The sequence below is a fragment of the Tachysurus vachellii genome, chromosome 12, assembly GCF_030014155.1.
Source record: "Tachysurus vachellii isolate PV-2020 chromosome 12, HZAU_Pvac_v1, whole genome shotgun sequence".
NCBI classification, from domain to species: domain Eukaryota; kingdom Metazoa; phylum Chordata; class Actinopteri; order Siluriformes; family Bagridae; genus Tachysurus; species Tachysurus vachellii.
The window spans coordinates 9,619,346-9,638,910 of record NC_083471.1 but is presented as its reverse complement, the minus strand read 5'-3'; the positions used below and the strand labels follow the sequence as shown (position 1 = coordinate 9,638,910).

General features: G+C 42.1%; 1 protein-coding gene across 1 annotated transcript in view; it reads left to right on the top strand.

Annotated features, from left to right (window-relative positions):
• Nucleotides 1–19,565, top strand: part of LOC132855029 (protein unc-13 homolog B-like) — a 61,110-nt gene that overhangs the window by 8,376 nt on the left and 33,169 nt on the right. The window contains exons 3-8 of the mRNA XM_060883740.1: nucleotides 5,450–5,549; nucleotides 9,632–9,749; nucleotides 10,320–10,443; nucleotides 10,629–10,702; nucleotides 11,173–11,218; nucleotides 12,135–12,348. Coding sequence (XP_060739723.1) covers nucleotides 5,450–5,549; nucleotides 9,632–9,749; nucleotides 10,320–10,443; nucleotides 10,629–10,702; nucleotides 11,173–11,218; nucleotides 12,135–12,348 — 676 coding nt within the window. The remainder of the gene's footprint in view (nucleotides 1–5,449; nucleotides 5,550–9,631; nucleotides 9,750–10,319; nucleotides 10,444–10,628; nucleotides 10,703–11,172; nucleotides 11,219–12,134; nucleotides 12,349–19,565) is intronic.

Here is a 19,565-nt window from a genome sequence, read left to right as displayed (position 1 = left end):
AGTTTTAGGTAGGATAGGGAGAGTGATGGTGAAGGATACCAGGTGATGGTCAGAGACGTGTAGTGGGGTAACAGTCATGTCTGCAGCTGGAGAAGGACGGGTATAAACCAGGTCCAGGACATTGCCTCCTTTGTGTGTGGGGATGTAGCTGTTGAGTGTCAGGGTGAATGAGTCGAGAAGAGTCAGAAGGGAAGAAGATTGAAGCTTGTCAGAGGGGAGGTTGAATTCACCAAACACTGTCAGAGGGGAGCTATCAGAAGGGAAAGCACTAAGCAGTGTGTCCATTTCTTCCAGGAAGTCTCCTAGGGGACCAGGAGGGCGGTAGACAACAATGATAACAAGGTTGATTGGAGAGGTAACTGCAATGACATGTAATTCAAAAGAAGAGATGGTTAAATGAGACAAGAGGAGAGGTGTAAAGCACCATCGCTTTGACAACAATAAACATGTACCACCACCCCTGTCTGTTTCTTGTGGTAAGTGAGAAAAAGCATAGGCAGAGGATAAAGCAGCTGGTGTAGCAGTGTTCTGTGGGGATATCCAGGTTTCTGTTAGTGCAAGAAAATCAAATGAGTAATGGGAAGCTAAAGCAGAGATAAAATCAGCTTTCTTTACAGCAGACTGGCAATTCCAGAGTCCACCTACCACCACTGTTTGAGACTTACACAACAGAGGAGGGTAGATGAGGTTACTGGGATTGTGACCTCTGCTCTGTGGACGAGAGCGTCTGTGACAGTAGGAAGTAGGAGTACAGAGATGGGGTTGAGGCACATATTTGCAGTCAACAAAGAGTGAGAATTAAGGTATGGTAGAATAAATCAAACAGTACTAGACACTTGTGTCACAATGTGAGATACTTACAAACAATATATTCAAATGAAGAGAGTTAAAACACACTGAAGAGTAGGCTGGTTCACCTTCAATTTAAAAGGGAAAGCCCTGACCACAAATAATGCTCTTGACCCCTCTCACTTAACCACCACAGTCCTAATGTTGAGTAATTGTAAAGATTGCTGCAGAGTTTATCTTTCATGGAAATGTACACATTCAGATATGTCTCTGTGGCCGAATGTCTGAGGGTGTGAGAAGTGTCCGAGGGAAGTGAAGGGAATTATGGGTTCGACATGACAGCGATGCTGAGAAACTGTGAAGTAAAACATTGTATCACAGTGTATCTGAAGCTTACTATCTAATGACTTTTACCTCACATACAGTAGTTTCACAGGATCGTGGCAGCTTTAACCCACAGCGTCCGACTTTCCAACCTTTACCTACGCCTCTCAGGATACGCAGGGCTGTGTCGTTTCCATGGTAACCAGCATGAATTTACCTGCAAGTGTGGCAAGATTCTCAGTAAACAAATCAGGTTTGGTCAGTCGTCCTTTTGCATTGCAAACACTTAGCGTAAGAAGTATATGAGAGAAATAAATAAAAGTCTGTCCTGCTGTGTGAACACGACCATGTGTGTTGGGCTGCTTTACTGCACATGATCTTAAGGAATGAGATTTCACTCCCAGATCCAGATATGTTCTGTTCCTGATTTTATACAGCATGTCTTTGGGGACAACATAAATGTGTTTTACCTCAGCAGCCTCTGAAGTGCCTGCGGGACAGAGGCAGAGCCAAGTCACCGTTCCTCAATTATACCCAGCACTCTGACAGACATTCAGGACGATCACATCACCCACAAAGGGCAATTAATTTAACACACCATCAGACAGGAGAATTCAGACTTCCCTCATTCTACTCACACATATACAGAGTGGGATTTAATAATCAAAAGGGCTAACAGATGGACTAGCTGACATTTATATAGCATTCAAGTGCAGGATTATGAGTAGAGCTCAGATTCACCATTGTACTGAACTGTATCTCAAGAGCAAAAAAAAATTCTGTTTTCTCCTGAGAAGGTCATTGTGATGCACCAGCTGTAATAATTTGTCATTCTGACTAATCCAACATCTGTTAATACATATCATCATAACGATATAATGAATAGTCTTGACCACTTCCAGACACTCTGGACCAATCCCACCTTCTGCAAAAGTTGCTGCTTCTTCTTTAAGAGTTCTGACTTTTGTTGCTGAACTTGTAAGGTTTCGGACTGTTACTGCCCCTCCCATAAGAGTTCTAATCATGGTTACCAGGATGTGACAGGTTGAAGGTTACAGGTGACAGGTTGAAGGTGGCAGGTTACAGGTGGCAGATTACAGGTGGCAGGTTACAGGTTACAGTTGGCAGTTTGAAGGTGGCAGGTTACAGGTGGCAGGTTACAGGTTGCAAGTGGCAGGTTACAGGTGGCAGGTTACAGGTGGCAGGTTACAGGTGGCAGGTTACAGGTGGCAGGTTACAAGTGGCAGGTTACAGGTTACAGGTGGCAGGTTACAGGTGGCACGTTACAGGTTACAGGTGGCAGGTTGAAGGTGGCAGTTTAAAGGTGGCAGGTTACAGGTGGCAGATTACAGGTGGCAGGTTACAGGTGGCAGGTTGAAGGTTGAATATGACAGCTTACAGGTGGCAGGTGACTCTGCCACTCACATTTATTAAATATTTTTCTGAAGCCACCTGCAGCAGTTACTTTCCCATTTTAAAGAGAGTCAGTGTCTGTCCCACCACCTGAGCTACACACCTGTAAATCAGTTGTTTTCAGAAATCCACTAAATAATCAGAGAACTTTATATCCAACTCATCATAAAACATAATATTTCTATAATCTACTGCATGATACAGTGATGTAGTGATTAGAGCTTCAGTGATACTTAACTTCCTGTGACTTTATCTCACACAGGCACTATATAAGAGAGAGAGAGAGAGAGAGAGAGAGAGAGAGAGTGTGTGTGTGTGTGTGTGTGTGTGTGTGTGTGTGTGTGTGTGTGTGTGTGTCAGACAGAGGAGACTGGGCTGTTTGTTTAACTCTAAATTAATATCTTTTTATTTTTTAATAAAACTTTCAGAAGATCATCCTCTTCTCCAATATAACTGTCTCTCTTGTGACTACAGTCATCCTCTAGTTCTGTTCACTTCTTACTAATAATCTTCACTTCCACAAACAAAACTCCACAGAGCACAACAAAACATTCTGGAAACATCCTGTAGACGTCGTACAGACTCACAGCAACACTACACTCTCACTAACACTCTCACTAACACTAATACTAATACTCAGTAACACACAAACTCTCTCACTAACACTCAATAACACTCTCACTAACAATAACACTAACACTATAAGTAACACTAAAACTCTCATTAACACGCTCACTAACACTCTCACTAACACTCTAAGTAACACTAAAACTCTCACTAACAATAACACTAACACTTTAAGTAACAGTAACCCTCTCACTAACACTCTCACTAACAATGTCCCAAACACTCTCACTAACACTCCCACCAACACTCTCACTTAACACTATCACTAACACTGTCACTAACACCAACACACTCATTAAACTCTCACTAACACTATCACTAACACTGTCCCTAACACTCTCACTAACATGCTAACTAACACTCTCACTAACCCTATCACTCTCACTAACTCCATCACTCTCACTAACACTTTCACTAACAGTCTCATTAACACTCTCACTAACAATAACACTAACACTCTCACTAACACACTCACTAACAGTCTCATTAACACTCTCACTAACACTATCACTCTCACTAACAGTCATTAAAACTCTCAGACTAACACACTCACTAACACTCACACTGTGTACAGTTGTAACAGTTCACTACACTATATGAGAACATTATAACATGCTATAACACAATTGTCTAAGACCCTGATGGAGCCTCTACTAAAATCTGGAGTCTGCCCCTTGCTGCCACCTGCACACACACACACACACACACACACATCTTTGATTTTCTCCACCTCCATCTCTCTCATCTTCACTCCAAGCTCCACTTGTCATTCAAGAGGCTCCATCAGGGCTGAGTGCTTCTTAGGTGTGTGTGTGTGTGTGTGTGTGTGTGTGTGAGACTGAAAGAGTGTAAGTAAGGGTGTGAGTGAAGAGATATGGAGTGAAGTCTAATAAAAACTGGGATTACATTTTAAATAAGGGCTTGAAATGACAAACATATATGAAGCTACCCCCTCTCTCTAACCCCCACCTCTATCTACCCCATTCTCTCTCTCTCTCTCTCTCTCTCTCTCTCTCTCTCTCTCTCTCTCTCTCTCTCTCTCTCTCTCTCTTTGGTTTATTTGGTGTGAGTGAAGGACTGGATTAGTGTGAGACAGCAGAGCACTGGATGAAGATGACATTAATAATAATAATAATAATGGAGGCACAAAGCTGGAGTGTCAGACTGACCTAAAGGCAAAATGTCACAGAGCACAGAGACCTAAACACACATGAAGTTAAAAACCACCACAGCAGTGTGTAAAAGGAGTACAGGAGGACATGTGGGTTTGTGTTTTATACACAGAGTCCGTGTGTCATGTAACACTAACCTTAAAGTTTCTGCCAATTACACACATGGCCATCTGCTCATATCTTTATATTATAGATTATATTACACAACACATCATCTGCTTTCAGTTCTACTACTGAACACACACACTCACACACACACACACACACACACACACACACACACACACACACACTTTCATTCAACTAGAGCCAAAAATAAATGTTTAGTAATAAAACTCAGAACTAAAGGACCTGAATAAATTACATAAGCAATAGAACACACTATGGACTGTCAGTGGAAATCAGAAACAGAGCAGGTTAACTGCTAACAGCTAACAGCTAGCGACTTGACTGGCTCTGCTGGATGGTGCAGTATGTCTCGTCCTGTGGTCGGCTGCCGGAGGTTATGGTGGTGTTTATCAGATTATTGTGAGAGATCAACATGAACTAATAAAAACTGGTTTGTAGTGTTGTTGGTGTGCAGGATGATATAGAAGAGAGGTAGCATACTGTCTCTCTCTCCATCTTGGGTTTTTGTCCCTCCACCCTGCTGTAGCACGAGAGTCTGCTAGTGCACTGACATTTTCTATCTAGATTTAATTACATCTGCTTGTCCTAACCTGTGACAGTGTGATGAAATCCTCCCTGTGCCTGTGCAGAAATATCATTTCCATAAAGCCATGAATATTTAAACACACACACACATGTCTACAGGGTGTGTGTACATATATATAACATCAAGCTGCCATCACTCATTTAGTGTTTCATGTCCTGGTCAATTCCTGACATTTAACACAGCTGGATTTCACAACACTCATGTGATTCCCCTGTGTGTGTGTGTGTGTGTGTGTGTGTGTGTGTTGTTATGTCAAACACTATTTGAATAGCCAACTACTTCTAACCCTTTATTATTACACAAACATCACACCTCTTTAATGCTTGGCCCTGTACCTGTATCATCACTGACATGGTGTGTTAATAAAGGTATGTGTGTGTGTGTGTGTGTGTTTGTGTGTCTTTTCCAGATAAGTTTAATGTATATGTGACTCTGAAGGTTCAGAATGTTAAGAGCACAACCGTCACAGTGCGTGGAGACCAACCATGCTGGGAGCAGGACTTTATGTTGTGAGTATTTAACTACAAACCACACACACACAGCTATGCTCATGATCCTCTGATTGTTTGATGAATTTTTTGTCACTCTTTAAGTGAGCTGTCAGTTTAATGCTGAAACTCAAACTTAGTCATGAGTTTATAATGTTTACAAGAAAATACTGACAGGACATGCCCTCTTTACTGTGACTGACAGGTGAACAGGACACACCCCCTTTACTGTGACTGAAAGGTGAACAGGACACACCCTCTTTACTGTGACTGACAGGTGAACAGGACACACCCCCTTTACTGTGACTGACAGGTGAACAGGACACGCCCTCTTTACTGTGACTGACAGGTGAACAGGACACACCCCCTTTAATTTGACTGACAGGTGAACAGGACACGCCCACTTTACTGTGGTGACAGGTGAACAGGACACACCTCCTTTATTGTGACTGAAAGGTGAACAGGACACACCTCCTTTATTGTGACTGACAGGTGAACAGGACACACCTCCTTTATTGTTGCACATTCCTTGGGACTGTTATACAGTGTGTGTGTTTGTGTGTGTGTGTGTGTGTGTGTGTGTGTGTGTGTGTGTGTTATGTACAAACAGGACAGTGATCCTCAGCACACACTCATGCTGACTCATGCAGTTTTGCTCTGAAGCTAGTGACAGACCAGTTTATAGTTAGAATGTAAGACCAGGTTACATTATAGCAGCTATAAACACACACTCTCATTAGTCTCTCTTTATCCTCTCAGAAAAACTCTTCTGTCCTGAAGGTGTTCCAGCTTCACCTCTGACTGTTCCACAGCACTGACACTGGTCGACTCCTTCACCACAAAACATCTCCTTTCTTTAAGAAAGGTTTACCACACACTTATGTGGAGTATGTACACATAGCTGTAAATGATGTGTTACTATAGAAACAATGATGTATTAGGATGAGTGTGTTAATGTAGAAGTGTGAGTGTGATGTGTGTGTTAGCTGGTGTGAAAGACGGAAGAAATAAAACTCCTGTGAGAGAGGAGCTGAATTCACAGCTGTGTGCACAGAACAATCAGGAGGACTCATTCCTCATATAGCAAGGGATTGAGTGTTAAGCTCTCTAGGTTGTGTGTGTGTGTGTGTGTGTGTTGTGTGTGTGATGGGGAGATCCTGTGTGCTAGATTAAAGCGTTGCGTTGTTGTCCACTCATCAGCAGGTTAAACCCTGAGGAGATTAGAGAGACAGACAGTGTGTGTGTGTTTGAGTGTGTGTTTATGTGTGTGCGTGTGTGTGTGTGTGTGTGTGTGTGTGTGTGTGTGAGTGAGCTGCAGATGGATAAATTTCAGACAGAGAGAGAGGAAGTGAAAGAAATTGTGAGATAATGAAGAGAATGAAGAGAGGCAGGAGAACGCTGAGGCTCTCCGTCTGCTCAGTTAGCAGAGACACATGGTCTTCTACAGCGCTGTCACATCATTACACATGCACACGCACACACACGCATGCACACACACACACAACGTTATATTCAGTTCATTAGTTGAACTGTCCATTTCTCAACAACTGGAGGAAGACGAACAGATGTTTATGCACCAAACAGTAGTGATTGGAGGCTCTCTCTCTCTTTCATTCTCTCTCTCTCTCTCTCTCTCTCTCTCTCTCTATCTCTCTCTCGCGCTCTCTCTTTCTCTCTCTCTCTCTCACACACACATACACACACACACAGATACACACACACACACACACACACACACATCTTTGTTCCAAGTTTCAATCTGTGTTTCAGTACCATGGTTGTTGGTCTGTGTGCCTCAGCGCCCCCAGTGTACTCAACCCATAATAAATCAACATCTGTCTGTCTGTGTGTGTCCATGGTTGAGAGTTCTTACCTGGCACGTGACTGACGTGTGTATGTTTTGCATGGGATTGTGTGTTAGTGGGATAAGCAAATCAGTCACTGTGTGTGTGAGTGGGTGTATGTGAGTGGAATAAAGAGATTAGCCATTGTTGTGAAGGTGTTAACTGTAATGATTTCACACTGTTGATAATTTCGATCATTTGTAAGATTGTATAATAAACTGTGAGATAAAGTAGATAAACTCAGTACTTGACTACGTTACCCATCAGCCCCTGCAGGTCACATGATCCTGTCAGGTGTCTCTGAGCTCTCAAACCTCTCCAGTTCTCCTCAAATCAGTAGCTTTACTCCAGTTCTGGTTCCTGTGCAGTTTGTAGTCAGGTTTGTGTTGATGTTGTGTTTTGTTTGTTGCTTTGCCTGCCTCGCTCTCTCTCGTATGGAGAGTTTGCTGTTTTGTTTGTTCTCTGTGTTTGTTCTTTTTACCTCAACACATGACATGCAACTCAGTTCCCAGAAGCTTTGGTTATTTTCCTGAGCTGTAATTTCAGGACCTTCTCTGCAGCTCAGGAGCTGCTGGTTTCGAGCAGGTGTTTTTAAATGAATGAATAAATAAATATAGGTTCTGCTTGGGTTTATAGTTTTACTTATATTCAGTGTATAAAGTGTAAAGATAACTTTCTTTAACAAAACAAATCATGTTGAAATGCTCAGGGTCGTGTTGGAGCTCCACTGGAGACACAACAGCGCCACCTGTAGGGCAGTGCATCTGTAGGCCACACGCAGACACACACACACACACACAGGGCCACACATGTGTTAGTGCTGAACATTAAGGTGAGATTTTTCAGTGCTTTGTGTTATCTGGAACCTCTGGCCTGAGTGTAGGAGTAACAGCCTTCGTTCTTCTCCTTCATTCTAAACGAGTCGCCTGAAGGAGAGCAGCAGAGTCAGTCATGAGTTTTCTTCAGGTCTGGTCCCTGGTGTTCGATTAACAGACAGTTATTACAGACGAGTCTCTGAGCTGCTTAAAATCTCGCCCTTTTCCCCGAGAGAGGAAGTGGAGAAGCACAAGAATATGCAAATGAGCTTTAAAAGAGGTATGAATATGCAGACGAGAGGATGCTTCGAGTGTCAAGTCCACTTCACTTCACCGAACTCACTCTCTCTCTGTTATCAAGATTAATGATCTGGTCACTGTTTCACATTCAAATAAATAAATCAGTTTTCACCCGAATTTGGGTTCAGCTTTTATTAAACACCACCATGTCCAGATTCCTCACTTCGATCAGATAAACAGAGCAGGAGGGACAGTGAATGAACAGTGAATGGACATTCATATAAGTGATTGGACAGAAAGGACCAATGGACAGTGATTGGACAAAAGGGACAGTGATTGGAGACGAGGGACAGTGATTGGACATGGATTGGACACAAGGGAGTGATTGGACAGAAGGGACAGTGAATGGACATTCAAATAAGTGATTGGACAGAAAGGACAGTGAATGGACAGTGACTGGACAGAAGGAAGTGATTGGACAGGAGGGACAGTAAATGGACAGTGATTTGACAGAAGGGACAGTGATTGGACAGGAGGGACAGTGAATGGACATTCAAATAAGTGATTGGACAGAAAAGACAGTGAATGGACAGTGACTGGACAGAAGGGAGTGATTGGAAAGGAGGGACAGTGATTGGACAGTAAATGGACAGTGACTGGACATGAGGGACCGGGACTGGACAGAAGGGAGAGATTGGAAAGGAGGGACAGTGATTGGACAGTGAATGGACAGTGATTGGACAGAAGGAACAGTGATTTTACATAAGGGACAGTGATTGGACAGTGACTGGACAGAAGGGAGTGATTATACAGGAGAGACAGTGAATGGACAGTGATTGGACAGGAGGGACAGTGAATGGACAGTGATTGGACAGAAGGGATTGATTAGACAGAAGGGACAGTGATCGGGCAGGAGGGACAGTGAATGGACAGCGACTAGGCAGAAGGGACAGTGACTGGACAGAAGGGACAGTGATTGGACAGTGAATGGACAGTGACTAGACAGAAGGGACAGTGACTGGACATGATTGCGCTCCATTGCTTTTCCCAGTGATACTGTATGATGTAATATTTCCTCCAAAATATCAGCATTGTTCTTGTTGTCTCTGATGTATCTGTGGTTCTGTGTTACTCAGAACCTGCTCTGTCAGAAAGATGATAAGATCTGAGCATGGTGTGTGTGTGTGTGTGTGTGTGTGGTCAGTGAAATTAATCGTTTGGACCTGGGGCTGGTTGTGGAGCTCTGGAATAAAGGTCTGATCTGGGACACCATGGTGGGAACAGCGTGGATCCCCCTCAACACCATCCGCCAATCAGATGAGGTGAGAACACACACACACACACACAAACAGGCGATGCTCTGTGTCTGTGTGTGTCTGAAGCTGGTGTTGGTTTGTTCATTGTTGGTGTGTTATGTGTCCTTCATCATATACTTATTCTCAGTTCCATGTGAATCCACCTGCAGATTCCTGATGGAATGGTGCTCTCCATACTGAGCTGGGTTTAATCTGTAGGTTCTGTAGAATCTCACCAAACTCATGCACATGTGGAGCAAGCTTTACTGTTACCATAACAACAGGAAGTGTGTTCAGCTAGTTAGTCCCACTGCTTGTGTTTTTAATACGCTTTTCCTTCTTAGCAAAACCTCCTCCAGTTGTGATAAAGGGTTTGAGTGAGTAGTGAAGTCACTCAGCGTTTTTATGTTTCACTGAATTTCAGCTGGATTAATTGCTCTGATATTTTTATATATGACAGAAAAGAGGAGTGTGTGTGTGTGTGTGTTCTGTAGCCATGGTTGTTTGACTTTAAAATATCTTGAGTGACCATGTTGTCAATCCCCCCCTTCTCTCTCTCTCTCTCGCTCTATCTCTCCCCCCCCCTCCCCCTTACAGGAGGGTCCGGGTGAGTGGGTCTTATTGGACTCGGAGGTCTTGATGAAGGCTGATGAGATCTACGGCACTAAGAACCCGACTCCTCACCTGGTGCTGCTGGATGCACGGTTCGAGCTTCCCTTCGGTGAGACTGAGGACTGAGAGAGTCCACGAACCCAGAGACCTCAGGGCTCATGTCATATTGAAATGTCTGAATTGAGGGTGTGTGTGTGTGTGTGTGGGTGGAGAGGAAGTTTAGAATGTGCACTGCGAGTTACCCAAGCAGTTTACTGTGTATTTTGTCCTTTACTGTGGTTTGTGTTTTTACAGACATTCCTGAGGACGAGGCTCAGTACTGGACCAAGAAGCTGGAGCGCATCAATGCCATGAGGATACACGATGAGGTAAAAAGTGAGGAGGAGTTAGGAATGATCTGCACATCATCCGCTATGATCCGCAATGATCCGCTACTGACTTTAACAAACATGAGCTTAACACACACAACTTAGGGTTCAGACACACAAGACTCATGATTCAGGGTTACTGAACATGCTAAAATCATTGAACTCTTCAGTAAAGTGAGAAAACACAGACAATGTTCAGGTCTCCAGTATTGTGGGGAGAACATTATTGTCTCCAGAAACACCTTTAGGCCACAGAGTCGATCTTTTTGAGGATCTGAATGTGTAATAAAACCAGTGTGAATTACATGACAGAACGTGTAAAATGTCCAGTGCAGTCTGATCCGCCTTCACTTTAATAACACTGTGAGGTCATTGAGTTTATTCTCTGCTCTCTGTCGGCACCTGCTGCAGACGCTGAATTACTGCGTTGTGATTCGTTGTGTTGTGTGTTTATGTATTATTACGTACAGGATGAAGAGTGTGGATTGCCGATGCCTTCCATCCCCTCACAGTGCTGTGAGTAAAGACTTATTTTATCTGTTTGAAAAGTTCACACAAATTAATGATTAGCTTTTGGGAAGAGATTTGGCTTACATGTTTGTTTTTACACTAGAGCTTTGTATTATGTTGCAGTTTAGATTTAATTCAGCATCTTGACTGTCCTGCAAATATTTGTGTTAATGTTTTTGTCTGAAATGTTTTGCTTATGGACGTTTCAATGATTCTGGGTTTTGTTCTCAGTTCTCTATTCAGACGCTAGAGGGCGGCATATGGCCATTATTTAGCACATTGCTGTTTAACACACTGCTCCATTTATCAGTTTTTTACTATACCAGCTTTGTGTTTATTAGTAAAAACCTTTTTAGACTCTAATGATGTCCAAGTAAAATAAACACTCAGAAAAGAACTGGATTTATTTATGTGACTTTCCTTCACACATCCAGGCAGCTGGACTTATTTTGGATGGAGTGAGCAGCAGAGTACGTAGTTTACAATGTGTGTTTCAGTGTGCCATCCATCACAACACATGCAACCAGTTTGTTATTCACCCATCTGACCCTCCTCATTCCTCTCACTTGTTTACAAGCAAGACCAAATTCCCATGTCTCTTGTGTCCACTCATTCACCATCTGTCTCTTCATCTCCGACTCAATAAGTGTCAGATCTGAGCATTGAACGCCAAGCAGAAGACTCCCAGAGTTCTCCTCTTTTTTCACAGCTCCACATTTGCACATTTGCACTGACAAACAGATAATAATCAACATCATCTGCATGTCAGATTTAGTCGTCTGTGGTCTGTGTGTCCTCTGGTACTTGCTGTCCTCATTCGCATTGTCTGCTCTTATCTCCATCTATCGTGTATCAGTGTGTTTACTGAATAGATGTATTGTTCTACCTGAGGGATACATCAGAGTTCTGTGTTTGGTTCCAGCTCTAGATGATCATGACAGCGCGGTGGACGACAGAGACAGTGACTACCGCAGCGAGACCAACAGCCGTCCTCCACGATACTACACCACAGCCCAGCCCAACTCCTCTGTCCACCAGTACCCTGTGAGCCGGAGAACACGACCACCAGCCAAAGAGTCCAGAACCGAGACACTGCACAGCTATGAGCTGGACTACAGGGAAGGAAGGAGTCAGAGGTACAGGAGATTCACAAACACTCAACACTCAGAGAAGAAAACATCTGAACACCTTCATGTGAAACAGACTTCAGAAGGAACATTTTAATTTATTAGGGAAACAAAACACAACTTCCAGTTTGGGTTCTGTGTCTGCTGTGTTCTCTGCTTCTTCATTTCAAAATGAAAATGGGGAAAAAGAGACAGGATTCTGTTTTTTTTTTTCATGGCACATACTAAACTAGGAATTAATTATTAAAGTAAAAATACTGAAGATATTTTGGGTTTTCTGGCTGTTCCACAACATCAAGTAAAGAAATCAAATATTTATAACTCCAAATATTAAAGAAGACCACTGCAATACAGTTTAGAATGAACAGAGTCCAGCAAGAGTCCTTTGTTTATATGCTAGTTGAACATATGAAATATTTCAACTAGCATTTTCTTCCCTGTTTGTCGTATGTGTATTATATACAGTGTATGTGTGTGTGTGTGTACAGGGAGTGCAGAATTATTAGGGAAGTTGTATTTTTGAGGATTAATTTTATTATTGAACAACAACCATGTTCTCAATGAACCCAAAAAACTCATTAATAGCAAAGCTGAATATTTTTGGAAGTAGTTTTTAGTTTGTTTGTAGTTTTAGCTATTTTAGGAGGATATCTGTGTGTGCAGGTGACTATTACTGTGCATAATTATTAGGCAACTTAACAAAAAACAAATATATACCCATTTCAATTATTTATTTTCACCAGTGAAACCAATATTACATCTCAACATTCACTAATATACATTTCTGACATTCAAAAACAAAACAAAAACAAATCAGTGACCAATATAGCCACCTTTCTTTGCAAGGACACTCAAAAGCCTGCCATCCATGGATTCTGTCAGTGTTTTGATCTGTTCACCGTCAACATTGCGTGCAGCAGCAACCACAGCCTCCCAGACACTCTTCAGAGAGGTGTACTGTTTTCCCTCCTTGTAAATCTCACATTTGATGATGGACCACAGGTTCTCTATGGGGTTCAGATCAGGTGAACAAGGAGGCCATGTCATTAGTTTTTCTTCTTTTAGACCCTTTCTTGCCAGCCACGCTGTGGAGTACTTGGACGCGTGTGATGGAGCATTGTCCTGCATGAAAATCATGTTTTTCTTGAAGGATGCAGACTTCTTCCTGTACCACTGCTTGAAGAAGGTGTCTTCCAGAAACTGGCAGTAGGACTGGGAGTTGAGCTTGACCCCATCCTCAACCCGAAAAGGCCCCATAAGCTCATCTTTGATGATACCAGCCCAAACCAGTACTCCACCTCCACCTTGCTGGCGTCTCAGTCGGACTGGAGCTCTCTGCCCTTTACCGATCCAGCCACGAGCCCATCCATCTGGCCCATCAAGACTCACTCTCATTTCATCAGTCCATAAAACCTTAGAAAAATCAGTCTTCAGATATTTCTTGGCCCAGTCTTGACGTTTAGACACAGTCTAGACACAGCTTGTGTGTCTTGTTCAGTGGTGGTCGTTTTTCAGCCTTTCTTACCTTGGCCATGTCTCTGAGTATTGCACGCCTTGTGCTTTTGGGCACTCCAGTGATGTTGCAGCTCTGAAATATGGCAAAACTGGTGGCAAGTGGCATCTTGGCAGCTGCACGCTTGACTTTTCTCAGTTCATGGGCAGTTATTTTGCGCCTTGGTTTTTCCACACGCTTCTTGCGACCCTGTTGACTATTTTGAATGAAACGCTTGATTGTTCGATGATCACGCTTCAGAAGCTTGGCAATTTTAAGAGTGCTGCATCCCTCTGCAAGATATCTCACTATTTTTGACTTTTCGGAGCCTGTCAAGTCCTTCTTTTGACCCATTTTGCCAAAGGAAAGGAAGTTGCCTAATAATTATGCACACCTGATATAGGGTGTAGATGTCATTAGACCACACCCCTTCTCATTACAGAGATGCACATCACCTAATATGCTTAATTGGTTGTAGGCTTTCGAGCCTATACAGCTTGGAGTAAGACAACATGCATAAAGAGGATGATGTGGTCAAAATACTCATTTGCCTAATAATTCTGCACTCCCTGTATATATATATATAAGTAAATATAGTATATAAAGTATATATAAAGTATATATAAAGTTTTAGGCAGGTGTGAAAAAATGCTGTAAACAAACAATGCTTTCAAAAATGGAAGTGTTAAACATTTATTTTCATAAATGAACAAAATGCAGGGGGCACGGTGGCTTAGTGGTTAGCACGTTCGCCTCACACCTCCAGAGTCGGGGTTCGATTCCCGCCTCCACCTTGTGTGTGGGGAGTTTGCATGTTCTCCCCGTGCCTCGGGGGTTTCCTCCGGGTACTCCGGTTTCCTCCCCCGGTCCAAAGACATGCATGGTAGGTTGATTGGCATCTCTGGAAAATTGTCCCTAGTGTGTGAGTGCGTGAGTGAATGAGTGTGTGTGTGCCCTGCGATGGGTTGGCACTCCGTCCAGGGTGTATCCTGCCTTGATGCCCAATGACGCTCCCCGTGACCCGAGGTAGTTCGGATAAGCGGTAGAAGATGAATGAATGAACAAAATGCAGTGAATGAACAAAAGAGAAATCTAAATCAAATCAATATTTGATGTGACCACCCTTTGCCTTCAAAACAGCAGCAATTCTTCTAGGTACATTTGCACACAGTTTTTTAAGGAACTTGGATGGTAGGTTGTCCCAAACATCTTAGAGAACTAAACACAGATCTTTTGTGGATGTAGTCTTTCTCACATCCTTCTGTCTCTTCATGTAATCCCAGACACACTGGATGATGTTGAGATCAGGGCTCTGTGGGGGCCGTGCCATCACTTGTTGCTGATTTGAAGGCAAAAGGTAGTAACACCAAATATCTGATTTGATTTAGATTTTTCTTTTGTTTGCTCACTTTGCATTTTGTAAATTGACAGAAATAAACCCTCATTATTTATATTTCTGAAAGTATATATTTTTTTTTTGAACAGTGATTTAGGCTCATGGTATCTTAAGAGTTCATGCATTCAATGATAGAAACTTAAGCACTTTTGTACATCGCTCTGGATAAGGGCATCTGCCAACTGCTGTAAATGCAAATAAATATTTAAGAATATTTAATGATAGATTTAGGAACCTGGACCTTCCTGTTGTGCTCCTTCTCTGTCTCCTGACTGCTATTTTTAAAAAGCACAAACTGATCCATGTTAGAACATCATCAGGTGCTGATAGTGAACTTTAATGTTTACTGTTCAAGCTGCATGCTCATGACACATCCGACTCAATTAAAATCCTTTATTAATTTTAACCTCTAAATGATTCGAAAGTTGTAAAACACAAGCAAAGCAAAAATCATTCTGTAATTATTGTATGTTCTAAACATCAATTAGCATATTTTAAAATAAAAAACAACAGATACAGACCAGTTTCGTTGATCGATGGGTATTTATTATAAGTGCAGAAAAGTCTGTTTCTAATTCTAATAAAGAAAATTTTAAAATGAATTATTCAGTAAAATTATTGGCTTATGGTTTAAACTTTTAAAAATGTTAAAGTATAAAAAAGTGAAAAGTGAAGACTAAGTTATCTTGGAATATAAACAATTTAAATGAAGTTCCTTTCTCTTTTTTTAATTTAAGCAATCAAAAAAAAAAAAGAAACACGGACCATTGTTTAAAACCTACAGTACATTCTGTTTGCTTTTTCATAATTTCTGATTCCACACATTTTTTTTTTAATTCAAAATGGCTAACATTAATGTTATGTTTTCTTCCTTTTTTTTTTTTTTTACTTCTTTCTTTACTTTCTTTAATAAGTCCGTTATTGGTTTTGTCTTATGTTTTGTCTCTAACACTTTCTTTTCTTTGCATTTTTATTTTCTTACGTTCCTTTTCTGCGTCCTGTTTTTACCTGGAACACAAGACATCCGAGCAGTAGAGCTGGGGTGAGGATCATACCTGTTGATTCAGGCATGGGTGTGGAGGACTGGGAGACTAAATACAACCTCACTGACAACATCTTAGATGACTATCTGGATTCAGAACAGAAAACATGGGATGATGATGATGATGATGTAATAAAAAGTGAAATTTATCGGATGATGAGCAATCCAGAGTGTAAGAGGAAGCAGTTTTATCAGACTGTGGAGTGTGAGGTGACGTCTCCTGAGTCTAACGACAAGGATGAGACCGGAACCTCTGAAAAGAAAACACCTGATGTGGGAAGTAGAGAGTTCAGCCTGCTCTGTAAAGAAGCAGGAAGCTTTGAGGAGGAAACATCTCCTCCAGAGATATCCTTCATTCCATCAGTTAGGAAGCTTCAACAGGAGGAAAACCAAGAGTCATATAAAGAAAATCTTCTGTACAAGACAAGAATGTGGGCAAAAATGCATATTGGTGACATTCTGGAGAACTATGCAATCTATCGTGAGAAGGAGGAAGCTAGGATGAGGAGAAGGAGTGAGTATGAGTCAGAAGGATCAGAAGTTCTGTTTTCTATTGGATCTGAGCAGGGTTTAGATGCAGTAATCGAGGCGGATACACAATGTGAAAATGACAGTTACTACAACAGCAGGAAAAATATTTCATCTTATGGTGAACAGGCACATGGTTATTATGAGTTAAGTGGAAATCTTAGTACTCGAGTTTCACTTGATGTTTCCTCAGTTAGAAGACAAAGAGACCATTATACTGACACAATGAATGAACTGCAGAGAATTGTTGATACAGTAACTGAATATCTTGCTGGACGAGAGGAGGAGATTAGTAAGTATGAAGAAATGCACAAGTCTAAAGACAAATCCAAGATGTTTGACAAGGAAAAACAGAGAGATATCGAACCAGATGAGGTAAAGGATGAAACTGCAGAGGAACAGGGAATCACAGGGGTTAAAAATGCTATGAACTCCTTGTTTAGTTCACTTGTAGGAGCCAAGTCAATAGGTGAAACTACAGATACCACAACAACAACAATAACAGCGGCAACATGCTCTCCTTTACTTCATCACTCTGAGTCAGGCTTTTCTAAACTATTGTCCTACATACCAAAATCAAATGGCAGCCCAACTCCTATTGCTGTTGTTCCACCTGCTCATCAAGAGCTGAGTGCAGATAAAAAATCCCCCCTGCAACCACTTCTGCCTCTTCACTCCACAGAGACCAATCACCCAGTTAGTGAGGTGGGAGCAGATACAACAACTAGTCCTGAGACTCAGGGATCCACTACCAACCAGCCCCAGTCAGTGGTTGATTCTGCCTTGGGAAGACTGAGTCCCTTCAGGATATTTGGAGACAAACATGCAGGTGAAGAAACCCAGTCAGAGACACCAAACAAATCTCATGAAAGCACAGAGTCAAAAGAAGTATTAACGGATAAAGCTAAAACTTTGTCAATAGAGCAATCAGCCTCACAACCAGAACATCAGTCGTCCTGTGGAGGATCATGCAGTGGATCAGTAGAGCTATTACCAGAAACCGAGTCTTCGGGAGAAATACCTGATGTCCTTCCTAAAGAGATGACTCATAAACCAGAAGAAAATCCAACTGCTCAAACAACAGCAGATGACACTGGATTCTTCAGCCCTTTTAAAAAGTCACTCACATCTTTAATGACAACAACCTCTGCCCCTGTCAGTAAAACTGCAGAGAGTCCATCTGGCCACTCTGTGTTTTCAATATTTAAATCTGCCGAAGCCCCTAAACCGGAAGATGCACCAGCCACTGGAACCATTGGAGACAAATTAAAGCTTTCCTTATTTTCTTCAGATAATCCTGACACTCCTCAAGCACAAAAACAAGAGAGTGGGCTTCTCTCTGGGTTGTTGAAATTGGGAGTTGGTGCAGATGCAACAACTTCAAAACTACATGTTTCCCATGCTTCTACCAAATCACCACTTTTAAGCCGTGCTCTTCTCCTGGAGAGTGCCCCAAAGGGAAATACGGACACAGGGTGGTTTTCTAATCTTTTCAAAATGAGTCCTACTGAATCACCCAAACCACAAACAGTTACAAACTTGCCATCAAAACCAACAGAGACCATAAACATACCAACTGTTGTAGTGGAACCTGAAACAGTTGAGGATTCTTCTGCAGTGCCAAAAGAAATGGTACAAGAAGATACAACACCAAAGTCTGACGTCCAGTCTTTTCCTGAAAGCTTGATGGACGCTGGGAACGAGGAACAATGTATAAAAACTGTGACTCAAGCAGATACATTAGAGCATCAAGACCAGGCCCAGCCCGAAGAAGAAGCAATGTCTAAACCCCAGGACCTACCAGCAGTGTTGTCTGGTGGCAACAAAACCTCTGATAAGCCTTCAGAAGGTGGACTACTCTTAACGCTGTTTTCATCGATCACCAACAGTACAAATGAGAGCCAGGCTCAACAAGCTGCCACACATCAGTCAAAAGGGTTATTTTCTGGGCTTTTCAAAATGACCTCTACAGAAAATGCTGGCACAGGTAACAAACCAGATGGTTCTCAACAGCAACCTGTCAACTTCGAAAGTCAGCTCGGCTCTACCTCACCTGCTGGTGTCCAAAAAAAATCACAGAAACAACAAGCAACATCACAGAAAGGTTTTCTGGAAGGATTATTTAGCAAGGGATCAGAAGAGGACAGCTCATTGAAATTAAAGTATACAGGTGCTTCTCATATAAATGATGAAAATAATTCTAGTGAAGGAAAAGATTCATTTTCTGGCATTTTCATATCAGAAGGCAATGAATGTAGTAAGACTGCTATAAGTAAGGACTCTGCATCCACTGATACTACTGCACTTCCACAAAGTAGTTGGCCTTTGTCTGGGTTTTTTAAATTGGGTAGTGATGCTATTTCAAGTTCTCCAGCTACCCCTGCCCAACAACACAGTCAAGCTTTATTGAAGCCAGCAACCACTCAAGGGTCAAACCAACCACCATCTCAAACAGCTACACCTCCAGCTCATCCAGGAGGTCTCTTATCAGGATTCTTTAAATTATCAGGTAGTGAAAATGCTAGTGCCAATGGGAATGTAGTTCCTGGTCAACAGCAAGTACAGCCAGGAAACTCTGGTGTTCAGCAGCCAAATCATAAGCAACCAACTACTCAGAGTAATGCAGCACCAGTTCCACCCCAATCAGGAGGGCTATTTGGTGGAATCTTGAAATTAACAGAAAGTGTACTGGCTCAATCAAGTACACAACTGCCAAGTGGTACAGGCATTCAGCCCAATCAAAAGTCAGCAGAATCTTCTGCAACAGG